The sequence below is a fragment of the Hetaerina americana genome, unplaced genomic scaffold (assembly GCF_022747635.1).
Source record: "Hetaerina americana unplaced genomic scaffold, ioHetAmer1.1.p SCAF_4, whole genome shotgun sequence".
NCBI lineage: Eukaryota > Metazoa > Arthropoda > Insecta > Odonata > Calopterygidae > Hetaerina > Hetaerina americana.
Window position 1 is genome coordinate 23,094,824 of NW_027286985.1, and position 27,562 is coordinate 23,122,385.

The 27,562-nt window shown below is 38.9% G+C and overlaps 1 protein-coding gene across 1 annotated transcript in view; it reads left to right on the plus strand.

The window, feature by feature from the left end:
- The window catches only part of LOC139692103 (diuretic hormone receptor-like), a 366,793-nt gene that overhangs the window by 195,321 nt on the left and 143,910 nt on the right, over positions 1-27,562 (plus strand). Inside the window, exons 3-4 of the mRNA XM_071590138.1 lie at positions 12,531-12,624; positions 17,517-17,610. Coding sequence (XP_071446239.1) covers positions 12,531-12,624; positions 17,517-17,610 — 188 coding nt within the window. The remainder of the gene's footprint in view (positions 1-12,530; positions 12,625-17,516; positions 17,611-27,562) is intronic.

Below are 27,562 nucleotides of genomic sequence, written 5' to 3' on the forward strand. Positions count from 1 at the left end.
CCGTTGTAGAAGAACCCCGAACTGGGAGTAAAACGAAGAAAGGGTACTCAGTGATCCGTTCCAAAACTTCCAACGAGTGATTCAGATATATATATATATATATATATATATATATATATATATATATATATATATATATACATATAAAACAACACATTAATCAACCCGAAGGCCGGTTGAGTAGGTGATGGTAGAGATCGACCAGTACTAAGCCCTATACGGCGTGTGAAAATTCACAGATCAGTGACCACATCATCAACCATAACCGGCACAGGGAAAGGAACTGGCCCCCCTACCCTAATGTGTGAATTTTCACACGCCGTATAAGGCTTAGTACTGGGTGATCTCTATCATCACCTACTAAACCGACCGTCAGGTTGATTACTATGTTTATGGTTTATATATATGAAAACTTTGGGCCCCTCTGGTCAGCAGTCCAACGCTCTACCCTCTGGACCACTGCGAGTATATATATATATATATATATATATATATATATATATATATACTACTTTGTAGAAGGCCGCGGAGAAGGCCGAAAGCTCAAAGCAATCTACAATGTGAGTGTCCTCTCTGTTTTATTTTGTGTTCTATTGTGCCGTATATATATATATATATATATATATATATATATATATAGGTCGGTTTAGCAGGTGATGATAGAGATCATCCAGTACTAAGCCTATGTATATATATATATATATATATATATATATATATATATATATATATATATATATATATATATATACATATATATATATATACTGTATATATACATAGATATACTATGTACTGAACTGAACGTATTATAGGTAAAGCGTCTCAAGAAACCCATAATTGAAGTATTTTTTGACAAACTTAGCATTAGGTACTGGTGGAAATATTGCAACTTTTAATTTAAATTGTTTTCAAGTAATTTATTCGTGATTTCAATTGAGCTGCGCTTAAATTCAGTCATTAATTAAATAATAACGTGGAAGTCAGAATTCAACTAAATTAGTACATCTTCATATCAATAGTGTAATTTCAAAAAGACATGAGAGGGTTTTAAAATGAATGTTAAATATACAGTAAAATAAAGTATGGGTGAGCAATTTTTGAAAACATTTTGTACTGGGAAGAAAGTGATGTATGGAAATCCTGTCAAAATGTTCCCGCTCAAGAATTCGAACTTGTAGAGATAACAAATAAATTTGGCTCATAAGTGTAGATTAGAGCAATCTCATTTCTCCCGAGCAGTTAATCAATTTAAAGAGCTAGTTAGACGATTCCGAATGAAACTTTGTGTGATTTTTAGTTGACTCCATTAATTTAGCAAAAATAGTTTACTTAGCTATTTTTCCGGAGGTTCTCTGTACACTATTTATGTACAAAACGATGGCAAGCGATTAAGAAAACATTTATACCAATAATCATCTCGGGTTGAACTGATAGGATGGAAAAGAGCTTATTTTTTATAAACAGTGCAGAAATTAATAATGTTGGCTCGTGAAGTACAAAGCGATTACGGTATTAGTCTCCCTTCACCACCTTTCAGGATCACATTTTGTGACGCGGTATTTAATTCATATATAAATTTTCCCCGATACCGCGAGACAAGGGAGGCCGCGACTCTACTTGTTTTGAGGGCGCCAGGCTAGCCGCATGGCTAGCCGCAGAGTCACGCCGCTGGCTGTCACCTGGCCCATCACACTCCTCGTCCCAGGGGAGGGCTCGCTCACCTTTTATGTGCCCCGGGGTGGGCAGCGGCTCTTCAGCTGAAATCACGAGGGACGCTAGGAGGCGCATAAAAATGGACTACGACGAGTAAACTTCACAAGAACTATTTATTATCACAAGAAAAGGTGTGGGCGCTCCCAAGCAAACATGACGCGCGGTGCCGACGCCTGCTGGGCCACGATGTTGGGTGGCCGCTCGGCTGCAGCCGAAGATGGCCGCCTCGCTGTCGACTGCTGGCTCCCGATGTTCCGGTCGGGGCCTGCGGGGGGCCCACACGGCGAGGTCGGTTGCTGGCACGCGCACCCCCGGTGTTCGCAGGCTGTCGGTGACTCGACGATGATAGCACACGACCTTCTCTCTCGGGCATCTCACAACGAACTCTGCTTCCCACGTGTTGGCCGGCACTCTCCGCGCGCCGCGCGCCCCGCTCTTCTTTTTTCTTACATACATTGTCGGCGCCCACAGATAGCGCCCCGCCGTTCTACGGCTCGCGAGAGGGGCGCGCGTATTCGAACTGGGCAAGTGACGCTGCGCCAAGCACAACGTCACATACCCCCTCCCTAAGCCGGACACTCGTCCGAGTGGACCGCTTACAAACGAGCCTGCAACTGAAACCTATGAACACAATATAATAACAACAATTTCACAGATTTCTACCAGTAGTTCACTCAGTTTTGAGATTCTGTCTTCAGCTATTGGATAGAAAATGGATAGCACAACTTTTTCTAATTTTAACCACATTCTCTATGGACATCAAGTAATACATTTGGTATGAACAAACTTTTGGCATGAATCTTTCATACATTCCAAGGGAATTTCTCACAAAATTTCAACAAAAGCATCACTCGCTCAGATAATTCACTCTATAAAAGGCAGTAGGTCCTCAGCTCAAACACATCACACCTCGTTTGTAAACTCTCATTCACCACAATTCAAGGGCTATGTGCCGTAGCAACAATAATGTCCGACAGAGATTTTCACATCATTGAAAAATAAATCGCTCACTTTGACACACAGACAAGATAACATGAGGCAAACACACAATGCTGACCTATTGCATAATACCAAAATTCATAAGGAATTTTTTTGAGAGTGTGCTCCGTGGGCTTGGCGCTCGGAGAACTCACCACTTTGACGAGTGGATCTTGGTGCTATATATCGTTTCAAGTCACCAATATCTACTTTCGCGTTTTGCTTATTGGAACGCGTTTCTACTATATAGACTGTTGGAGACAGTTTTTTTAGTATCGCGATTGGTCCTTCAAATTTAGGGGCTAGCTTGGCTGAAAACCTATCAATCCCACTGGACAGATGGTGGGTCCTACGCATTACTAGGTCTCCTACATTAAATTCGATGTTTCTTCTACCCTTATTATACGCTCGCGCCTGTTTTTCCTGAGCTTTCTCTATGTTCTCGGCTACTAGATCTCGTAATAAGCCTAATCTATCGGCCCTCTTTTTCCACGCTTGTGGATCCAATCTGCTCTCTATGCCTTCCCCCTTCTCAAGCTCGCGCCGCAAACTCTTCACTGGCAGTGGATGCCTTCCGAAGTTCAAGTAGGCTGGCGAGATCTTAGTCGAGGCCTGCTTCGCGGTGTTGACTGCATGCCTTAGTTCGTGTAAATGCTGATCCCAGTCTCTATGGTCTTTTTCTACAAACATCGCGATGGCCGTCTTCAGCGTTCGATTGGATCTTTCCACTGGATTTGCCTGAGCATGGTATGGAGGCGTTGTTGTATGCGTTATTCCATACTCTGCCAATGCTTCTCTTACGCATTTGTTATCAAACTCTTTTCCATTATCTGTCAAGAGATACTCCGGCGTTCCCCAGCGAAATAGGACAAGCTCCTCAAGTGCTTTAACCACGTTGGCCCCCGTAGCAGCTCTGACCGACTTTAGCTCCACCCATCTTGAAAATAAGTCCTGAAAGATTATTAAGTACTTGTTCTTGGCTTTGCGAAGCGGAAACTCCATGAGATCTGCTGCTACGACGCTCCATGGTCTCTCTACCGTTCTTTTACCCAATAGTCCCTGAGGCGCTTGCTGCGACGTTTTGAACTGTTGACATTCCTGACATTGCCTCACAAAGTTGTGAATGTCGTGATAGGCCCCTCTCCAATAGTAATCTCGTACGACTCGATCGAATGTCTTTTCCACTCCGAGGTGGCCCGATGAAGGTTCACAATGGGCATCCCTTATGACCCGCTCTCGACATTCTTTTGGAAGCACGAGTTTCCAGCCCTCTTCACAATCAGCGATTGGATCGAGCAGCTCATCGTACTTGTAACGATACAAGTGGCCCGCTTCGACCTTCCAATTTTTATACCTCTCCGGATATTTGCTGACTTCCTCGACTCTGCGTTGGTAGTCCTCATCCTTTACTTCCGTAATTTCAGCGATCTTCTCTTCGCCAGAAAGTTGCTCGTACATACGAGATAGTGCATCAGGCAAATCATGGATTTTACCTCGACGATGCACCACCTCGAAGTCCCACTGCTGCAACTCCAGCGCCCATCTCGCGAGCCTACCCGTAGGTTCCTTGAGGTTTCGCAGGTATTGGAGTGCGGAGTGGTCTGTGATCACGAGGAACTTGTAGCCCTCTAAATAAGGCCTTAGTTTTTTTATGGCCCATAGAATTGCTAACAACTCTCTCTCTGTCGTCGTATAGTTTTTCTCAGCTGATGTGAGAACTCGGCTGACATAAACGATTGGATGTTCTCCGTCCTCATTCACTTGAGAAAGAACACCTCCAATTGCTTCACTACTCGCATCAGTTTGTACAATGAAGGGTTTAGAGAAGTCCGGCCTTGCCAAGACCGGGGCTTCCGTAATGGCCCTTTTGTATGTCTCAAACGCTTTCTGCTGTTCCTCTGTCCATTCCCACTCTTGACCTTTGTGAAATAACTTGACCAGTGGAAGCTTGATTTCCGAATCGTCCTTTATGAACCGAGCGTACCATCCAATCATACCAAGAAATCGTCTTAGTTGTTTGAGGTTAGATGGTGCTGGATAATTCACGACTGGAGCTATCTTTTCCGGATCTGGTCTAAGTCCCTCTGCGTCTAACAGATATCCAAGATATGCAGCCCTGGTACAACAAAACTCGCTCTTCTCCTTATTGATTACTAGCCCTGCCGTCACACTCGCTAAACTCACTCTAGGCGTGGACTCCACGCCGACTCCCCCTCCCTGAACCAGACACAGCCTATCAGGTTTGTCCTCAATGGTTACAGGGTATGTCACACTCTCACTCGACTCATTCCTGCCCGTCCCTTTGTTGGAACACAACCGATCCAGAGTGAACAGTACTTGAGGCAATTCCTCATAATCGCTCTCCTGTTCTGATTTCCGGCCCGCGTGAAGCGACTGGGCAGAATCTACATTCCACGCATGTCTCGGCGGGCTTTGTGGCACCGACGAGATGCTCTGAGGCCTCTCAATCATTCTCTCACTCTCTGCTTGCTTTGGCGGCTGGAGACAGGCTGGCCTGTTCGATCCTACCAAAGACTTGACCCTTTCGCTTTCTCCCGACCTAACGGATTGGCAGAGCGGAGCTGACTCCGTCGACCAATGCGCCTTCTGCCCCATATGCGGTTGATTTGGTGGGCGGAGACGGGCTGACCCGCTCGGCTCGGCGAAATCAACGGCTGGACAGCAAATATCAGCTTTGCGGTGGAGGTCGGCCGTCCGTCTCGACTGCTCAGCTGGAGAGCTTTTCCTGATAGCTCCATTGCATTGGCCAGATCGATAGAGGTTGGCTGTCCACCTCGATCTGTAGATTTCTTCATCCTTGATCTTTGCCAACGCCTCAGATGGGTGGTGGATGTTGGCTGTCCAACTCGACCCAGGAGCAGATGTTTCATCTGGCCCATCTGAGTTTATCTCCCTTCCTTTCCCTATACAATCCTTTATTCCACTATTTACATCTTCCTTGATCGAATTTGGTTCGCAGAATTTGGCTGTCCAACTCGGCTTTTCCAAAATCGAATCACCATTTCCTAACCTAATTGACTTATTCCTATGATTATCTAAATCTAATTCAGCCGTTTCGTGTTCGACGGATTGGTTTGCGGGGAAGCCGCTTGGGCTAGGCGACTCCCCGCTTGTCCGTTTTCCTGCCGAGTAAACAGGTGTTTGCAATTAGGGCAATTAATTGCCAATAAGCCGACCTTGCCGCAAAGTTGGCACTTTTCTTGTGTCCTTCCAGGTCGACTGGGGCAATTGACACTGATATGCCCTCTTGCGCCACAGCTGAAACACTGGACTCTCGGGCACGTATTTGCCCTATGTCCCGACTCTCCGCAGGAATAACAAGCTCCGTCAAAGCCCGGTCCCTGGTCTCTCGCCTGTGAAGACCTAGACCACGTAGGTCTCGTTATGGCCCTTCCTAACTCATAGCTGATGCTCTGTCTATGTCCATCGTCCCCTGATGCATCGTCCGAGTCATCACTGCTGTCAGTAGATAACGACCCGCTCGTTACCTCCGACTCTGAAGAAGATGACGAAGTGGATGTTATTTCCCTCCGATACTTTTTCTTGGAACCCTTTCTCAAGTTCACTTCCTTATCGTTCTTCTCACTGCCCAATTTTTGTAAAATTCGGCTAATTCCATCCGTTAGGTTGTTGATCATCTCGTTCTGCTGTTGCAATTGACTCCGCAACTCCTTTATTTCCTCAGAGTTGCGGTCGCTCTGTACTGGTATCTCTTTCTGATTTGATTTCGCTTCCGAAGGCAGAATGCGCAGTTTTTCCTTTTCTCTGGTCAAATCTGACGCTTCTTTCCTTTCCCCCAGCGGCGGAAAATCATATGAGTCCATCAGCGGCAGTTTGGGCTGAGGGCCCCCCGCTGCGTTTGCTGTAATGGTCCGAATGGGGTTCAGTTCCTCATTAATTTCTCCGTCGCTTGCGGCAACTTTCTCCGTCTCGATGTGCTTCTTTTTATGCCCCTTACTGCATGCTCCTTTCGTTTTCCGCCCTGCCTCTAGATCTTCGTCCCAGTTTAAGGCGTGTAGAGCTCCTGAGAGGGTTACATCGTCAGGCTGCACATCCTCGTCCAATTCTTTGGACCATGGTGTTCCTAATCGTGGTTGTGCCAAAAGAAGCTTAGCCCGCAATAATCGCTCTTTGCGCACTAAGAGTGGCCCTACCAAGGAGTGTCCTTTACTTGACAACTCATTTTCCACCTCTTCTTCACTCATTTGCTTAATTATTTCAAATTCTGCCTTTACCGCTGAATGCCGTAGCAGTGTCCTCATATCTCTCTGATATCTCGCCAAAAATCCAGTGTCACCCTCCATTGTAAATTAGGAAGAAGAAAATTCTTAACCTATTGAATAATTAAAGGATTTGCCCCACCTAACCTAAAATACGCTTACTGCAAAAATTTAATCCTAATCTAAAGATATTTCCCTGTTCTACAGTTATTATAACAAATAAGGTAGAATAAATCAGAATTCTATATTAAAAGCATAACCTAACCTCAAAATTCAAAAATTACAAACTCCACTTCCTCTTTTCAAAGGATCCTCTGCCACTTTGGGGATACGTGGCTACGCACGGAGCTTCCCTCAAGCCAATAATAGTAGTTAATCTTAGAAACCGATCGTCCCTCCGCAACTTAACTGGAAACAAGTCGCCTTGGGAATGTTCACAGCTTTCATCCCACCCTCAACGCCAAGCAACCACTCAAAGCAACCGCACAAACCACATTCAAGTACAAAAGATTGAGTAGAAATTATAATCTCTTATTTACTGCTTCCCTCACAAAGAATTTTAAATTTTTTTATTTCATGAAAATGTATAGCGAAAAAAAAAGGACTAATTTATAAATCAAATAGAAAAATTTTATACCGCTCGCGAAAGAGCTGTACGTAATAACTGGCGCTCGCGCGATGTTACTCACGCATCGTTCCCGCTCACACACACGCTATGCACACCATGCCGGTATCACTCCACTCGCTCTCCTTCACACCATTGTTGCCTCGTCAAGGCCGACGCGACGCCATTTTACACTCGCGCCTCATGCGCACTCTCGAAATATAATTGTCACTTTTCTCGCACAACAATAGAAAGGCTGCCCCACGTTGGGCGCCATTTGTGACGCGGTATTTAATTCATATATAAATTTTCCCCGATACCGCGAGACAAGGGAGGCCGCGACTCTACTTGTTTTGAGGGCGCCAGGCTAGCCGCATGGCTAGCCGCAGAGTCACGCCGCTGGCTGTCACCTGGCCCATCACACTCCTCGTCCCAGGGGAGGGCTCGCTCACCTTTTATGTGCCCCGGGGTGGGCAGCGGCTCTTCAGCTGAAATCACGAGGGACGCTAGGAGGCGCATAAAAATGGACTACGACGAGTAAACTTCACAAGAACTATTTATTATCACAAGAAAAGGTGTGGGCGCTCCCAAGCAAACATGACGCGCGGTGCCGACGCCTGCTGGGCCACGATGTTGGGTGGCCGCTCGGCTGCAGCCGAAGATGGCCGCCTCGCTGTCGACTGCTGGCTCCCGATGTTCCGGTCGGGGCCTGCGGGGGGCCCACACGGCGAGGTCGGTTGCTGGCACGCGCACCCCCGGTGTTCGCAGGCTGTCGGTGACTCGACGATGATAGCACACGACCTTCTCTCTCGGGCATCTCACAACGAACTCTGCTTCCCACGTGTTGGCCGGCACTCTCCGCGCGCCGCGCGCCCCGCTCTTCTTTTTTCTTACATACATTGTCGGCGCCCACAGATAGCGCCCCGCCGTTCTACGGCTCGCGAGAGGGGCGCGCGTATTCGAACTGGGCAAGTGACGCTGCGCCAAGCACAACGTCACAATTTATAAAATAATAATTTTCGAAATTAGCCCCAAAAAGGAAAATCCATCTTCATCAAGAGATTTGCCAGTCTGAAGTCATAATGAAGGCCTAATCCGCTTCCTGCTGAATCCTGAAAACTAGGTCAAACTTGCGGTATGAAACTGCGGGGTTTCAAAAGTTCCTCCCGAGGATTTAAATGCTAAGCCTTCTCACCCGCGAGGAAATTTTTTCCACCTGATGCAGTCCATACGAAGGATATGGATGATGAAAATGTTTTTTTTATTATTTCTGTACAAAAACATTTCAAAAAACCATTTACCCAAAAACTAAAGTTAATGCGATAGAAGAGCAGTATTCGATTTATAAATGTAATTATCATACCCTACTTTTGCAAGTCATAGATGATAGATGTAATCAAAAATTGGTTACGTAAAATGTCTTATGGTATCACACCGAGTAACATATACTACTTCTAATTCACAAACCAATAAGCGCAATAATTATGCGGTGGAAAATTCGATAAAATTTTCATGTCACATATTCAAATAACAATTGTACATTTAGCTACTATGAATACATAATTCGATGATAATCGATTTCAAATTAAAATATTCAATTATTTGCTATTTCAAATCCGATAAGGTGCATACACTTTTCTAAGGAATCAATGTATCAAAGTAGCCGACGCAAAAGAATTATTTTTCATTAGTGACAGTAAGTGATAGTATATTTTGGTAGCCCTTGGATTTAAGCTCATTCTTTTGAATTTTAGTATAGCTTTTATTGCGACATTTTTCTTGCAGACTGAGACATAGTACATAATTTAAATCATCTGGCTTGTCATTGCGCAGATATTTTTATGCATAAAAGTAAGATTAATGCATTATTCATTAGACGTTGTTCTCTTATTGTCATATTTAACTATTTCCTTTATTATAGATGAACATTTAACCTGGTTATTCATAACTTTTGCATCTAAAATACAATTTTGAAAAAATCAAAGCCCAATGTCTTAATTATACCATCATAAATGGCTTATGAACAGGCCTAGAATGATCCAATAATTTAGTGAGGCAAACGCCTTAACCTATTGCTAAAAACTATATACCTGTAAAACAATTGAATTCAAGCATTAATCCATTTTTATAGCAACAATTCGTTATTGATTTATCAGCTGCCTTATAGCATGCATTTCAATATTTAATAATGAATTCTTCGGCTCCATTTACAATGAAAATTGTGATAATCTGTAAAATGATAAGATTAAATGAGCTTAGAATGCTTAAATATTCACCAAATAAATACCCGTACATGGGGCTAAAAAAGAGCCAAAAATACAAAACCAAAAGCGATCAAACTGAATTTTTAGTAATCATCACTTGAACTGGATTCATATAATTATTTATCACAATTTGTTACGTTTATTTTGATTTGCATGTTGATTAACATATTACAGGGAATTTATGAGCTTCCATTGGATGGATTCGGTGAGTCAATACTATTTGGTGAATTCCTTTTTATGAATCAATTATATGAGCAAATGACTCTATATCAATGCGACAAGCCCTATGAAAATATTTTATATCATATTTATTTTTATTCTGAAAGCTCTCGGATTTAAACGATGCATGGTACAGCGCCATTTAGCATAACCACCCTCTCGAATACAATGGGCCACCGAAAGTGGCGCTTCATGGTGATCGCACTGAAAATGGAGATGATATTACTCAAAAATCGTTTTAACGGATTTTTTGAAATATTTTAATGCATGATAAAACTCCGCCAAAATAATACATTGTGAAATTTTCAGTCCAAGCATCGCCCCTCTTGGACCATTTCATTTACATCTGAATGAGCTAATAAATATTTCATGCTCGAGCACATCACACATGCGTATCAAAGGTTTCCGCAATCTTCGCAGACTTTTTAACTTCTTCATAAGCGATTTTACCCACGTTTCCGCATGCATCGTGACGGCTTGTGTCCACGAGCGTGATCAAAGAACGACAGCCAATTTTTCCTTAGTCACCTTGTACCAAAATCAAAACGAGAACGTCCAATAGCAAGAAACTTCATAAAACCAAAAGTATCGTCTAATCCGAATGAAACAAGAGTGTGGTCGTAATAATTTTGCGACATGCGAGTGGCTGAAACATTTCCGAGATTAACAGACTTAGCGTTATCGGATAAATGGCTACTTCTCTCCTAGTAATTGTTCTTTCATCGACGTTCCGATACGTAAAATAAATATGTACACCTCTCTGTCTCTCTCTTCAACGAAATTAATCTTCATTAAAAACGCGAACTCTTGTCAGTACATAAAATTGACTGATGATAATACACCTATGATTGAAATATCTACTTTGTCTCAGAGGCAATGACTTACACCTAGCACAATTAATGATAATAGCACAATTAATAGCACCTACGTTAATTTTTTTAATATCCTTGGCAAAAGGTAGGACTTTACCGACGTCTTTAATGAAAATTTAGCGTAGATTTGACGAATAGACCAAGAGAATTTGCTATTTTACTGTTAAGGTTTTATACCATTATTCTATTTACATCTTCAGGTGAAATACAGGACTTATTGTGGAACAATCGCTGCGCACTAACTTCTCAACTTTTAACCCCTAAATGGCTCACGCAGCCTTTTGTAGGTTTCCACTGATTTGCAAATGCCCTCATTTAAATCAATCAACGCCATAACAACCATTTTGAATTTATTTTGTGTCATACCTTAAAAACAGCGGAATTACATTGCTTATAGGCACGCAAGAATGTAGAACCTGCCCAAAATTGCATCCTCTTATATTCTCCCATTTAGGTCATTAATTATAGTGTGGATATATCATAACCTCTCGGAATAAAAATATGATATTAATTTTATGATAAGAGAAAGAAGGATGATTTTTTATTAAATTAGTTATTCGTAGCCTGAAGATATTAAAATATCACAGTTAAAGAAAGTTCATCATAAGTTTTGTTGTAGATGAAGGCAAAAATTTGATTAAATGAACAAACAATAATTCTTAGGGCAAAACAGGTTGACTAATTATTTCAAAAATAGAACAATTGCCATTATTTACATTTTCTTTAAATGTTACATAAAATACCCCACATACAGTACTCCAAACTTCTAACTTATTATAATTCATAAAATCAAATAATTAACAAATAATTCATTCTTATACGCATACAGGTAGGCGAACGTGTTCATCGTTCTCCAAGTTGATGCTCCGATTCTTTCTTCGAATTATATTTTATTTGAGATAATTTTCAAGATATATGTCTAATGAAAACATCATTCACTAACTACATATGAAAAATAAATTTTGCCATAAATTTTAACCACGATAACAGACTTTTTTTGGAAATATGTTCTCGAAGGTTATCAATAATAAAAAGACTACATGCTTTCGGGTTTAATCGCGCATGTTGTTTTTCGCCGAAAGAGTATAACCAACCGTATGCCGGCATCTTCTGGTCCTCCTCATAATCTTCACGCAGCCAGGGTCTTTGCAAAATTACCATGAATATTTATAACGAAAATCTGATGTTTCAATCATGTGAGTAATTGTATAAAAACTTTTCTCTCATTCGCTTGTCATTCCATGTACAAGTAGTCATACCACTGTATAATATGTAACAATTATTCAGCAAACAAAACGTACTGCACAAGTACCAAAAAGGTCACCCTGCTGAAGTAATAATTAATAAGAAAAATTCAACATAGAGCAAGTTCTAATTCATAATAAAATGATGCCAAACCGAATTTGCTGTTTGAGAAAAGCTTCAATTCCCGGCCAACATTAACAGTTTATCCATTTAAGTGGAACGGGATGAAATAAATTTAATTAAAAATATATCCAAATGTGTCCATTAAATTTAATACCTTAAGCCTATTAATAAAAATAATAATAAGTAGCTTTTACTTCCCATTTAATCATTCATGTGTGTAATTTTTCTCTATTCTACATGTTATTGTCGACGAATTCTGACAACCAAGGGATCTTCGCTGCCTGCGCAACACAATCCACACGAACCTAATGTCTACCTACATGCTGGCTGACTTCATGTGGATCATGACTTTCACTTTGCAGGTGAGTAACATCAAAGCCTCGCCCAAGGGGTGTGAGGGTGGGGGTGTAATCCTCTCCCCTTCATTTGCAGCATTCTCCCTTCGTATTCCGTCGTATTCTACGCACTCTGAACTTCTCTCTCTTTTAATACCCTGCATGCCTGCAGTGAGACCATTTATCTCAATTTAAGAGTGCGTAGTTTGTCCATCCTGTTTCCCTTTTTCGACTAAAAATCTTTTTCAATACTACAACAGAAGTGGTTAATTTAAATAAAAAGCACAGTCACAGAATTTTAATATATTTCTTTCTTCTGGCGAGAAACGTAATGTTACACGTTTACGGACGAAAAAAATAAACAAATTGTAAACTAAGTACAAACTCTTATCTACCTCTATTTGTATTATATACCAAGGATTCATTTAAATTTACACAATACCCCGCAAGCCACCGCAAGGTTGTGTGGCAGGGAGTGGTAGGTCATCACCCCTAAACCATGTAAAATAAAAGCACATTCAATACCAAATCATGTAAACTCTACACAAATATTAGTTTGTTCGTGCAGTCGACAAACCTAAATCACACAAAAGAAAGTACTCGCATGCTGCAATATTAAATATCAGGATACGTGCATTCAAATCATGATAAAGAGATGTCAAAAAGATGGGCCTATTAAATAAAAAGAATAATATGTTGAAAGAAACCTACAAGATATCAAAAAATAAATACACTACCAATTCTAGTAATCTCTTACGCGATTACTGCATATTCTATGATGATCTGCAATGGTTCGAGTAAAAAACGAGATTTTAAATTTATCTATTCTACCATAAATCTCCCTGATTTTACGTTGGTGATCTTATCCACCATAGTAAGTCGGGGCCTGTAATATGTCCTAATCGTCCTCAGATAAGTTACCTGCCTCAAATTTACGCAGGACATTTAACCCGAATTTAATCTTACGGTCAACTAGTGGCTCCTATTCATAACAAATTCTCACAAAATTAGCTGTTCTTCGTTGCACTCGATCTAGTTCTGATATTAGGCCTACTTCATGAGGATCCCATACACTTACAGCATACAAAACGTGAGGCCTAACTAAAGTGTAATAACAAAACTCCTTGACGATTTCATTACTATTACCAAGTATTAATTTTATAAATCCTAACTCTTTATTAGCTATTCCTCGAGTTTCACGAATGTGTATCCCCCAGGATATATCCGTAGTTATCGCTGCACCCAAGTATTTCACCGATTCCACGAGCGTAATGTTCGTTTCCTGCGTAGCGTGTTTCCTGGTGAAGTATTTTTTCCGCAAAAATTTCAAAATCGAAATACATTTATTTAAATAAGAGAGGTCATAGAGCTCATTATTTTTGCTACATTTATTTAAATATAATTCTAGCTCCAATGCCTCGCACCACTTTTGGATTGCAATTAGGTCTAATGATACTCTATCCTAATGACTCGATATTTCCCTATATATCACGGAATTCTCAGCAAATAGATGAAGTTTACTGGAAAGCTGAGACCCGATGTCATCAATGCATAAAAGGAACATTAGCGGACCAATAACACTTCCTTGTGGGACACCCGATGTTACGCTTACTGTGCTCGATGATACCCCGTCTACAGGTATGACAACCCTTTGCTCGCGACCTGTTAAACAGTAATTAATTTCATATGTTACACATTTATATATGCAGTATCTTCCTAAATTTTGGAGGTACTTTTAATGAGGGAATGTGTCGAATGCTTTTTTAAAATCTATGAATATTACATCAACCTGAGGGTTAATTTCTTTCGAGACCAAAATATCAGTTTCAAACCCCTCGTAGCATCGAGTATTCATTTCTTTTATCTTTCTGTTAATTCTTACATTAATTTAAAAATAATTACATTATGGCTCGAGGTAACACCTGGTCATATTTTGGAACACCGAAAAAAACATCTTGATAATTTAGAGTTAATGTTGAAACCGCAGTGGGTTATGAATTAACATTGAAAAGTTGCAACTGGTTTAGCACCTGTATCCTCGTTTAGCAAAATAAAGTTCATAAAATTGTGGTATATACGGATGAATGCATCTGCTCGTTCATTGAAATAAAAAACTAAATGAATAATTATAGTACCATACTTTCCCGTTTACCCATGGCACAAATTAAGCGTTATTTATAAAACACCTGCTGTTTTTATAACTGCTCATGTGATAGTCTCACAGATGTGAATATCAACGTATATCAAGTGAGCGCTAGCGAATAAAAACAAAAACTATGTATATATATATATATATATATTTTATATATATATTAATATTAATATAACTGTAGAAAGAGAGAGTTTTAAAAGCAAGTTTTGGAGATTCTGTGAGAGAGGATACTTTCAAGATAAAATATGATCAAAGCGTGCGCATATCGTTCACATAAACATAATTCATATAATTGAATCAAAACATTACCCTACAATCCGGCAAAATAACTCAAAGAAGAGGTATTTAGGACACCAGCCATAAGAGTGAGTAGCGATTTTATCAGGTACGACTACTAAATATCATTTTCTCTTCGAGTAGTTGGTGAGGCTGTGCGTACTATTTTCAACTTATAAAATTATGAATTTTGCTTGCGTGGGGCAGAGAGTGTGTGAAAATAACACCTTATAACAATTTTTCCGATAGCTAATTTCCCTGAATTTCTCTTCGAAATACAAAGCCCTCGTGTGCTAGCATTAAACTTTAACCATTTGCATTAAACCAGTGGGTCGAGTCGTGCATTTTAACCTCCACGCTTCGAAGCACGCAAGCAGACTTCAGAAAACCATCAATTCTCTGACGCTTCCGTTCACAGAAATCCTCCTCCTCGCTTCACTTCCCGATCTAAATCCTATTTACTCCTCCAGCTTTGCGTCCCCATTCACCTAAGTATCCCATCCTCTACCTCGCTCCCGCTTTCTCGGGGCGTTGATGCTTTTTATTTTCCCTGCGTGCACATAACATCATTCGTGCGAAGTCTCCCAAGCCACAGCTTATCTTGCTCTGCTAGCCATTTTGCACATTTCCCCGGAATTCGTCGGAGAGGAGGAGAATCCTTATTTTACAAGACCGTAAAAATTTTGTCATTTCACAAGAAAATAGCCACAAAGCGGTGAAAAAGTCCCTTTTTCTTTTTCATATTATTCGCTTCAGCGTGCCTAAGCACATAAGTCAACGGATTTCCATCATTGTAACCGAAGTTGCGTTAAGATCTGAAATGGAGACAATATTGCAGAGCAACTAGCTCCACGTCACATCATAATAACAGCATGGGCAATATTTGATTATCTCCAAGTTAAACAACAAAGACGGTCATACACGCGGGACATCAATTTCTCCCATGGATAACTTTCCTGCTAGGGTGCATGGCCGTCGACTTCGGCTTTCTTGTTCACACACATTCGTAACGATGCCTCCAAATGATGGGTGCATTTATTTCTTTCGCGGTATAGGTGAAGGTTATTGGTCAATATAGGGATTTCCTATCGATGGCATCGCAAGGGTAGATCCAGGAGCGTAATGGTACACCAAATCAGAGCCTTTGCTTCCGTTTAATTCCCTGTTGCATTACAATGGACAGCCAAATGTTTCCGCACCTTCGCCTGTATGACCAACAGATGGTGTACGGCAGAGAGAGGTGAGCAGGAGGGAAAACACAAATGGGAAGAAATGAGGAACAAATAACGGTTTTAATGATAAACAATTACGGTACTTAGAAGTAATATCTATTTCATTAATTCTGACAACTGTTTCTCTAATTAAATGCCCGTGGTTCCAGAGGAAATTGTTTAGTTTGCCTATAAATATCAGATATTATTTTAGTAGGTATTTCAATCACACTAATATTCGTCTATAATTTCCATCCAGAGCTTAATATTTTCCTGACAGCATAACTAAATCATTGAGCAAACTTATCTCCTCAAATCTCGTCAATTACTGTGTAAGATCACGCGATGCATTCAGATTCAGATATTACTATAATGCCTCAAAAGGCTTCATATCTTACATAAATACACATATACACATCGTACACATATCTTAAGCGTCAATATACTTTTTTCAGCGGCTTTTCCGCGACTGGGTGTCTCCCTACTAGGCGGATTCCGGAAAGTCCTTATAGGTACGCATGCAAGCTTAATTGACGGAACTTAGGGTCTTTGAGGGATAATTGCACTTTTGGGAATAGGAAATAGTCTACTGGTGCCAAGTTGGGACTGAAAGGTGGTTGGGGAATCGTCGCAATGGCTTTACAGAAGGTCTTCGCAAGCAGATACTGGACTCTGTTCTGGTCGTCCGACAAGACATTAGGGACGAGTTCAGCGCAGATCTTTCGCATCGCCAAATTTTCAGTGATAATGGTGTGCACTGTTATATTATCAATGCGATTACGATCTGCGACCAAACGCACTCTTGACCGACGGTCTGAATTCAGCACTTCACGCCCAAATTAGGAATAATTGCTACCGTTACTTTTTATGTAAATCTTGCAGCCCAAAATATGCTTGATATCAATTTGAACTCATTCATAAATTGAATGAAAATTAAAATAGATTAAAAATATTATTATTAACATAATGTCATCTACTCTAATTTTACTCCTTATTAGTTCTCAGTGCTCAGAAAAAACTCAAGTCATGAAAAGTAAAAAATTATAGAATTTATCCCTGAAATCCAGATTGATATATTTAATGAGAAATACCATAATTATTGTGATTTAAGTACAAATAGAGCTATCTAATTCACCCCAAAATCTAATGAATTGTTCTAAAAATAAAAAGGAATAAGATACATCTTCCGGCCTTTAATTACTAAAATGAAAATAATAAGGAGATAATGTTCCAGAGACGATATATTGGTTTGAAAGTAAAATATTTCTTTTCTTTTTCAGATATCAACTCATTCAAACACGACATCATGCGTCATACTTATCGTCTTGCTGCATTACTTTCACCTGACCAACTTCTTCTGGATGTTTGTGGAAGGTAAGCAATCATTTACTTATTTCCTTGAAGTAGGTCTATTTTTCAATCTACTTTGACAAATTATACGATTCTTATTTGTAGCTTATTAAGAGATAATATATTTTAAATACAAGACAAACGATAACTACTGCCTCATATGGTGCGTAATAATCGCTTCTCTTGGTCGAAAAAAATGACACTCATCATGACCATTAGTATATTTTTTCACATCATGGTTCCAATAACACAAGTCAACCTACACTACACCTGACGTCTATACTCCGTGCATTTTTGTATTGAGGGTAGATTAAGATCATTGGTCGAGATAATGATTTTCTACCGAAGTTATTCAAATAGTAAACCCATTCTCTTTTCTATCGACGTACCAATTCAGCATCTTTACTTCCATGTGATTTTTCTGCTGCATTACAGAAGTTAGCAAATTTTTCCTCACCCAAGAATAGTCGCCCAACTACGTGGGCACCTCAGAAAGAAGAATGAAGTAGAGGAAACGACTATGGAAAGGGATGAGGAATGAGAAATGGTTTTTGAGGATCAGAGTAAGGAGTAAGGAAGGTTGAAATTTCCTGAAAGTTGAGTGCAATGAAGCCACTTCCATTACTAAAAAAAATATTTACCATTTTTAGTTTATTTTTAAGGCATCATTTGGTGTAGTTAGGTTATTAAGGAGCTATTATAATATTGTTCACATTTTTAGACTTTTAAAAAATCTCAGTGCAGCATAAAGATTATTTCTCCATTTAGTTAAAATTTACTTGAAATATTGATAAACAAAGATTTTTTGACACTGTTCACTTTTGAGGAAAGCACCTGATTCAAGTTTTTTTCCAGGAAATTACACGCACTTATTCTCATGAATTTGTTCTAAATGCTTCTTCTTTAAACTCATTTCTAGGTAAACTTGCCATACCTACGCATCAAATTCTCTAATATAAAAGGCTGATTCCTTATCTAAAGAATTTCATTCAATGCCCCATTCAGTCCCATACTTTCCAAAGAGTTATTTTTATATAATGAAGGTTTCATATCATACTACACTTCATTTTTACTTGTTCTATCTCTCGCGTAAATTGTGCGTAAAAATTGAAGAGAATACACAGTGATATGAACAAATTGGATCAATTCTAATAGCAACATAATCATTTGCGTCACCGAATACCATTTTCAGTTAATCAAGACTCGTTTAAAATACTATCAATTTTTTCCAGAAGTCATTCTTTACTAATTTCATCCGGACTTTAATTTGAAGCAAAGCAAACCTTCAAGCAAGTCTCATAGGTACCTAGAAAAATCAAATTTGCACTCGTAAGTTTTTAGTACAGTTCTATTTCTCTCCATTAGATTCAGGCCCCCTGTTCCTTTCCATTAACGCCTGTCACACTCTAGATATCTACCGATTGCTTAATTGACACTGTCACATTGACCTGTTGACAGGTCTATCTTATACGACCAGTAAAACTTATTATGGTTCGCCCGAAGCATTAGTTTCACTTTTCTGAGTGATGGAAGATATGCCATGCTTTTTAATAGCCCTTGAGGAGCGTGTCCTACGGACAGGTTTCCCTACTAAGAATTACGGTAACCCACCGATTAATATGTTGTATATCTTCACTCGCAAACCGCAAGCAAAATCAAAACCAAAGCTAACCCATAAGGCACACTTCCATCATTCCTTACACACTAATATCCCTTCTGGTGGTAATTGATTACCAAATTGTATTGTGTGTAACGTAGAAGAGCTAGATTTATGAAACTTTGTTATGACAAACCGTATAGCGTATCAAATCTATTAGAGGATCTAGGTTAGGAATCGCTCACGGAGCCAAGGCCTTAATTACAGATTAAATCTCTTGCATAAATTGGAAGGATGTCTCTTTAGCAATGATGATGACATTATCTTATATACCCATCGAATTACGGTAAGAGATATCATGTCAGTAAAATTCGACAGGATAAGTGTAGAACAATATATTCATGATGCCATTTTTTATCAGGATAAAATAACGTTTGCCCAACTTCGCTAGAAGAGATAGGTGTTTTGGACCAAGGGTAGTCTGGTATGTAATCACCCCCTGCCAAAAACCCTTTTTTATCTCTAGGTAGTCAAATCTAGTAAGACCATCCACGAGAGGAACCGTGGTAATGCAACACATTAAACAATAGGTCAGCTTTAAAGTAGCTCGCCAGTGACGAGTAGTAATGAAATAAATAAATAAGTGTCTCAAAATTATCAACTTAAAAACGCCACAGTTATTTGCAGCCCATACGTATGTAATTCCTAAAATTCTTCACAGGAACGCAAGAAATGCATTTGTAAACCGAGGTGAAAAATCTCCAAACATCCCTGCACACTGTGAAGTCGGAAGAGCAGTGGCCTACATATAGCATTCAACAACCGTCTTTAAATCCGCGGAATGTTTGGGCATTAAGGGAATTGGGCATTTGGTCATTGATTTCTTTATACATGCCTCGAATACTGAATAATCTCGTGATTGTGATACAGTATATACAAGATCTCCGTTCATTATTTGCTCAGAATACAAGTTCAATTTTCTCGACTGGTACTTGTCCTGTACATGTTTCAAAAGGCATTTAAATAATATTCACAAGGATCTCTTGTTGCAATATTCTACAACAGCAGTTGCCTGAACTAGCCCGTTAGTGCATGTGAACAGCTTTTTAAATGCGAGCAAGTGTTAATTCCTCCATTCGGTACAATTACTGCTAATCAATTAACAGTGAAGAACTTAATTTTTTTCGGCGTATGCTTTAAGTGTAGTTTCCTTGGGTTCTAATCTAGGTTAGCTATTTTATTAAGTAAGTTTCGATGCCTAACTTTGCCAACGTCACTCAACGCCCCAAGGACGAATGTATGGTCAGCCGCCAAAACGCGGTCAACGAAATCTCTGAGCAGGATTACAACCCAAAAGAAAGTTCAATCGCTCTGCAGGATTGCCAAAAACAAAATTTAATATCATATCGGCAACCTGAATGATATTTCAGCTACTGAATGTCTTTTCAAAATAACTTGAAATATTGGGAATCATCATAAAAGATTTTATGGCCACAAAGTTAGGCATGGGTTAAAGCTTTGGATGTTAGCTTTCTTGCTTCATGGGAGAAATGGATCAAACCATCTATCTGCATTTTTTGTGAAATATTCGTCAGTTTATCTTTCACGGCTTTCTTAGCCGTTTTTGCACTTCATAACGATGTGCTTCTTCTAGAAGAGAAGGAATATGGGGTGAAGGTTCAATGTGCAAACCAGCTTTAAACAAACGTATGCTTAACCACTTCTGGTATTTGAGCGAAAACATTATTCCTATAGCCTTTTTTGGCTTCTAAATTCCCACAGAGATCAAAACGGAACTCGTATTTTGCAAAACATGCACCCAGCTACTGGGTGCATGTTTTGCAAAAAAATTAAAGAAGTACATTACAGGGCAGGAGGAGCTATAGCCCTCACGATAGGTTTAATAATAAATTAACGGAATGAGAAGCAAAAACTGTTGCTAGACACACAAAAATTTTTCCTAACGTTTTGAACAAGATTTTGAAGTATGAAATTGCACAAAATTTCAAAGATATTAATGAAGCCTATAAGTCTGAAAGGTATCTACATATAGAGTCCCTATTTAAATTTTAAATGCATGCACCAGCATTAACGCACGCGTAGAAGCAAGCGTCTGGGAAGGCGGAGTCTTCACTGCCCCTGGACCGTAGGACACGTATGCTATATTCTTTAAGTAACCACTGGTTAAGCCTAAAAACCGATTCGGTATACAAGTTTCCAGATTTCGCACAACAGTTAACGCACCTACGGGGCTTTGTATGCCAAATATTGATGACAGAAATCTTAAAATTTATAAACTTGAGGCCAATTAGCAACTTCTAAATATTTTTTCTTATTTACTTAAAGTTTTTTTTTATTCCCAATCCTCTGCAGGGCAACCTTTCGGCTATCCTTAAAATTCTTCCGTAGTTTTCGTTTCAGCGAAAATTAATATTTTCATAAAATCGGTTTAAATATCATAAGATCATCTTCGCGTGACTCATTTCATCGCGATGCTGAAACCAGGTGGCGTAAAAATATCATTTAATGGAACTGTAAAGTAACATGGCAATTTAAGCTTATATTTTTAAATACCGGAAAACAATAGTCACAATGGCGGATTTTTGGTACACTGATTAAAAAAATGGTCCAAGACGATTTTCATATTTCTTTAGAATTACAGTTACCTAGATTTCCTGTTTCTTCCCATTATTGGAAGCATGAAATTATGGGTATGAGTAACATTTATATTATTTTGGAGGTTAAATATTCTAATTAGTGAATTTAAAATATTTAGAATTGTAAAATTAATATTCAATACGGAAAGCTGACGTTAGAAGAAAATGAAAGCAGACTGACCAGATTAATTAAATACCTACACATGCAACATAAGTACGTCCAAAAAAGAAAATGTACATCTGAATTAGCTTTTTTCAGCAAAGTCTTAATTATTAATTCTTCACTAATATGTATATAGCAATGGCTTTTGGCGTCGTTTTCAAATACCCTCGCCAAGTTTACACCCCACTGAACTTTCAGGCTGGACTAAAACCTCTAAGTGATCTAGTTTCAGATTCGTATTTTCTTACATACAAGCACAATTTATGTTTATCTCCATATATATAACAACCGGATAATCAAACACCAAAAAATATGGAAGTATAATAAATTAATTTTGTTTGTAATCCGGGTAAGCTACTTCATTCAACGTCAACATTCCAATTTTCTTGCGGTAGAAGGTCAAACATCCCGTCATTTCTGCTGAACGGCAGATCCTCTATTAACACATCCCAAATTTTAAGTTTCTCGGTGATGAATATTCACCGCCGTAACCAAGCTCTTGCAAAAAGCCTCTTTCAACTAAAGCCAGCCAACAACGGACACCACAATTTTACTTGTCACAACAAACGTCGATACCCCAGAGAGCATTGAAAACATCAACGGATCTTTTCATCGTGAAAAAATTCCTCCGCCGCGTATCGCTCCAGAAATGTCTCTCCAAATATACATTTTTTATATATTTTTTCATATTTATTTTTCGCCGGAACTAATGAAGCAAAAAAACCTAAGGGCGATACTCCTCCCAAAAATAAATTAATTCTTCGAAATATACTTATTCCCCGCGAAGATATTTTCTATCGCTTCATGCATAAGTCATATCGTGTTAATTTCGCCAGTCTGTCCAAGGAAACGACAATGGATAGAGCCGTGGGACGAAATTTGTCTGAAAGGCTTAACCACCTATTTGATCCTCTTTTGAATGCTTCGTCACTATCGTTTTTTTAAATTTACCTGTATTGAACCGAAGAAGTCTCAAAAATTCTGATATTTTGATGCCCATCCAATGGCAGGCTTTGTTGCTACAGTGCTGAAATTAAGAACATATTCATGAGCTTAACATAATAAGTAAAAATTATTCTGAATACTTTATTTAGTCGCTAAAAATGTATTTCGGTACTTACGAAATCAATTTTTAAAGGAGGTTTTGGAGGACATGGTGATATTCCATCGACACTACCACGAATGTAAGAAACCCTCATTTGATGATTAAAACCGCTAAAATCCACGAAAATGATTTTATCGATGAAGCGTATTTTTTATCTGGGAGTGAAGTTTCTATTTTATTTTAATTACACTTATTCCACTCCAATATTATATAACTTTTATCCATTTCAACTTTTAATATTATGAACCAATGAAATATCTTCATTTTATAATAATATCTTCATAAATTGTCAGCAGAAGAAAATTTCCAGTTTATATAAGTATACCATTTTACGTCCCTTATTTGGGTAACTCGTATAGATTAGGTCTGAATTCAAAGATAACATTTTCATCACGAACATTTTTCTTTATCATCTCATGCAAAAGCTGGTTAGGAAATTTTATCGGACAAAAAATTAGTATATCATTGTGGATGCAAATATAAAGTGTTTGCAACTTTACTTCACTTTTAATGTTCAAATAATTTCATAAATGTATCTAAAGAAAATAAGAAACGGCAACTGGATAGTCCATTATCGGCAAGTGCATGCATATCCTGATGTTACAAGCGTCACGTCAACGACAAATAGATGTTACAGCGGTTCCGAAAATGTCTCCCAAGTTTCCGGCGATAGGAGTAAATTTGTGCGAAAAACGTTGGTTTTGGGCATGTGAAAACGTACCTGACGTCATTCCACTCTTGCAATTTTTTTAAACAAAATAAGCCATTATCAGACACAAAAAACCATCATTTGAAAGATTCTGGAGGACCCGGTGCCCAGCTTTTCAAGTGGTTAATAATTTTCCAAAATTATCGGTTATTCATAAACTGTGATGGACTCCATGAAATTTTATTAATTTGGCTCAAAATTGTCCAATATGAATGAATACTTTTTTAGAACATCTATTGATTCATCATTCCCTCCGTAATCTATCCGTAAGATGATTAAAGAGATAGACGACAGAAGGAAATAGAAGAATGTAAGGACAGCCTTAGATAGAAAGAAGGGCGTATAAAGAGTTGAATAATAAACTTGAGCAGGGAACAAATCTAGCGAAAGATGCAACGCGAATGGTAGAGTTCGAGAATACGTTAAGTTTACAATGAATGAGTGAAACTGATGCGCTGTTCATGGGGGCTAAAACCCTGTTAGGAAGCCAGAAAGGAAAATCGTAATAATCAATCAAAGTTAAGTCAGTAAACATATTAATTAGACGGGGGTGAAGTCCAAGAGAGATGGAGGGAAAATTTGGAAAAACTACATACAAGTATAGGGATTTTCAGTGAAGTTGGATATCATGTAGTGGTTTGTGTTAGGAGAGGTAGGTATTGCTTTGCTATATAGGCTGTGCCCAACTAAAATCGGCAAAAAACGGTAGAATACAAATAATAATAAAAAATTGCTCATATAGTTAGATGAATTAATTCGCTCGAAAGGAATAGTAATTTTCCAATTTTAAATAGTATAAATAATGTTGAAAAACATTGATTATATAAATAAAGGGAAAACACGTGAGTAATGCAATCGGTTTATAAGATGGCAAATGGTTATACGTCAGTCTCCTAAAAAGAGGAGACAACATCAAATTAGGTTTTTTTTTACACTGGCTACTCGCGAAAGTAACGGCGTGAAGGGAATTTACGCATGTTTGCATTAAGGATCGTCCGTTGTTTAAAGCAATTTTCAGTTTTTGTGAAGGTGACGCGAGTCAAAAATTATGTTTTAGCGCCTATTCGAGCGTCAGTTATCCGGGCAAGATGGTATATCTTCAGTGTACTTACAAATTGAAAAAGGGAATCGAGGTAAAAAATGGAAATTTTTAAGCTAATTGTAAACGTAAACACTACTCGGTAAATTAGCACCCTTAATATTCAACTGAACATGGTTTCAACGTGGTGTCACAATCAAAGCAATTGCATAAGTTCCGAGATCAAGGTCAGTTAATTAAATGAAATGTGGGAATTTAGAATCTGAATTCAATTTATCGCAAAAAGCAACAGAATAAAGGAAAATATTGGCAGGTACCATTATTTTGACATGCTACATTGAATTTTACATATCATAAGTCTTAAAAATATCAAAGGCTAGTAAAATTGAATGAACAAAGTCAATTAACCATGGATCGTCTGGATTCTCTCAGCAGTGTACATCTCTCGGGGCATTTACAACGGTCTTCCAGTATTGTAACTTTGTCCTCATTAGTAATATTGCCCTTTACGCTAAGAGATACGGTTATTCAGAGCACTATTAAGTTGGAACATTCACTGTGACAGGACTAGATAGTTGTGCTTGATTGAACAAAAGGAAAATGCACTCCCCCCGGAACACCTAAGGTGCAGACTGCGTGCAGACTAAGCCATATCTTAGTTGGGACATCCAGGAGCCCTTGCAACAAATTCTATATGAGACCGCCAAGGTTTCCATTCAATCCAAAGCCCAAACTCGGTTGCGATCCCCCAGCGTCGCAGATATATCACCTCCGGCAACGCCATAACTATCCACCGCAGCTTAAGCTTCATCTCACATCATCCACCGTCCGACCCCTTTCTACCCGCCCCTGTGCCCGGAAGCATTCCGACTCTTGCACCCTGGCTTTTTAATAACGCGAAATACAACGCTTCGCGCGTGGTATGCCCTCGGGATTTCACTTGGGGAACCGCGGAGAGAAACAAGCTCCTTAGGGATTTCCAGCCAGGTATTTTTTTTATCTTCCTGCAAGGAAATAAATGCGAGGAGCCCCCTCGCATTTCCAGTGGAAAAAAGTAGAAAAAAACGAGGAGTATGTCGAATTTTCCATAAGGAGCAGGCTAAAAGTTTTGAGCGCAGAAAGGAAATATGATATCATCCAGTCCCTATAACGGTGGATGGAAGTTCCTTGGGGATAAATGTATATGCTGCGAAACTTAGAGGTAGTCAGTCGACTGTCGGCGCCCACCCCTAAGTCGCAAGTTTCATACCACTGACACAGTAATTAAAATCGAAGGCTGGTTTCACAGGTGAAATTAGAATTCACCTTGAATTAAGTTTGATGGAGCATCAAATACACGAATTTTTATGGCAAAAGGGCCATTTCTTTTTTCTAAGCTTTGGCTGGATTCTGAGATTGTATCTATAGCGAAAACATAATAGGGTTTGGATTGATTTTAGATTCGAGTTTCCAAGGGTTTACATTGGATATGAACACCATAAAAGTATAGACTAAATCAAAACCCTTGGGAATCAGCTACGGCAGTGACATGCCTACATGTATTGCAGCACAATTCGAGGCAAATGATTGAATAAATTATATTTTATTTCATGTTATATATCAGCTAAAGTTATAAAGTAACTAAAGTTGCAAAGTCGACTAAAGTTATATTAAAACTAAAGTTTTAGGACTTAAGGTTGAAATTATATACGGGCCATGAAAATTGTAAGGGATTTCGGAGTTTTTACTTTAATCCTGCTCAGCATACCAACCTTTGCCAAATAATATTTTTTCCACATACGGCCACATGTATGCTTTAATAAAGTACTAATCTTTTCCTCCCTTCTCCCCATTTTGTCGCACTTTCCCTCCGTTGGGGATACAATAGGGTTCAGCATCTTTATAAATCTTTATGTCATTTCTCATATTTTGATCCCTTGACGGAATTTCCTAACTGTCATTCTTTCTTCTCCAGCTATGTTTGAAACTTCTTCTTTCGTCTTTATCCCCATTTCGCTATTTTTAGCATCCTTTTCAATTTTCGTATTTTAACAGACTTTTTATATGAAGAGCATACTTTTCTTTACCTTCGAACTCATAAGTTCCGTTAATCCCTATTTTCATGAATAAGGGTATTTCGCTCACGAAGATTCTCCTGGTCCCCTTATTATTATTTCTATTTAGTAAATAATCTTGCCTTTCGGAATGTACAACTTAACCGTGCGCCTCGTTAACTTTTACTGTTTTTGTTTTCCTTTGATTTATCCGTTCACATATTTGTCGGCTAAGATCGTTATATTTTGAAATAGAAGTTGTATCGTTGACCGGAACTATAGACCTTTGTGGTAATAAATATGATGGGTCTATGTATTTCTGAAGCGAAGATATGAAGCTCAGAAACAAATTGATCTAATCCTCTCGTCAAAACCGCTCGGCAGAAGATAAGAATAGTCATAAGTTTTCCGATCATATGGGGTATGTTTGTAATGGGCAACGTTCCACGCCACGCACATCATACATTTTCAATGCGTCTTTAGGAGACTTCAATCCTTATTGAAATGTGTATGGCTCATTAAATTGAAATAATTTTATGTAAACTTGTACACAAAGGAAGACGAATCTTCATTTGGGAATTAGAGGATTGAAATTTTTTAAATTCATATTCCTGACTATTTCATTGTTTTCCCCGTGAACATGTTGTTCGTAATTTGCACAAATGTCATGGTC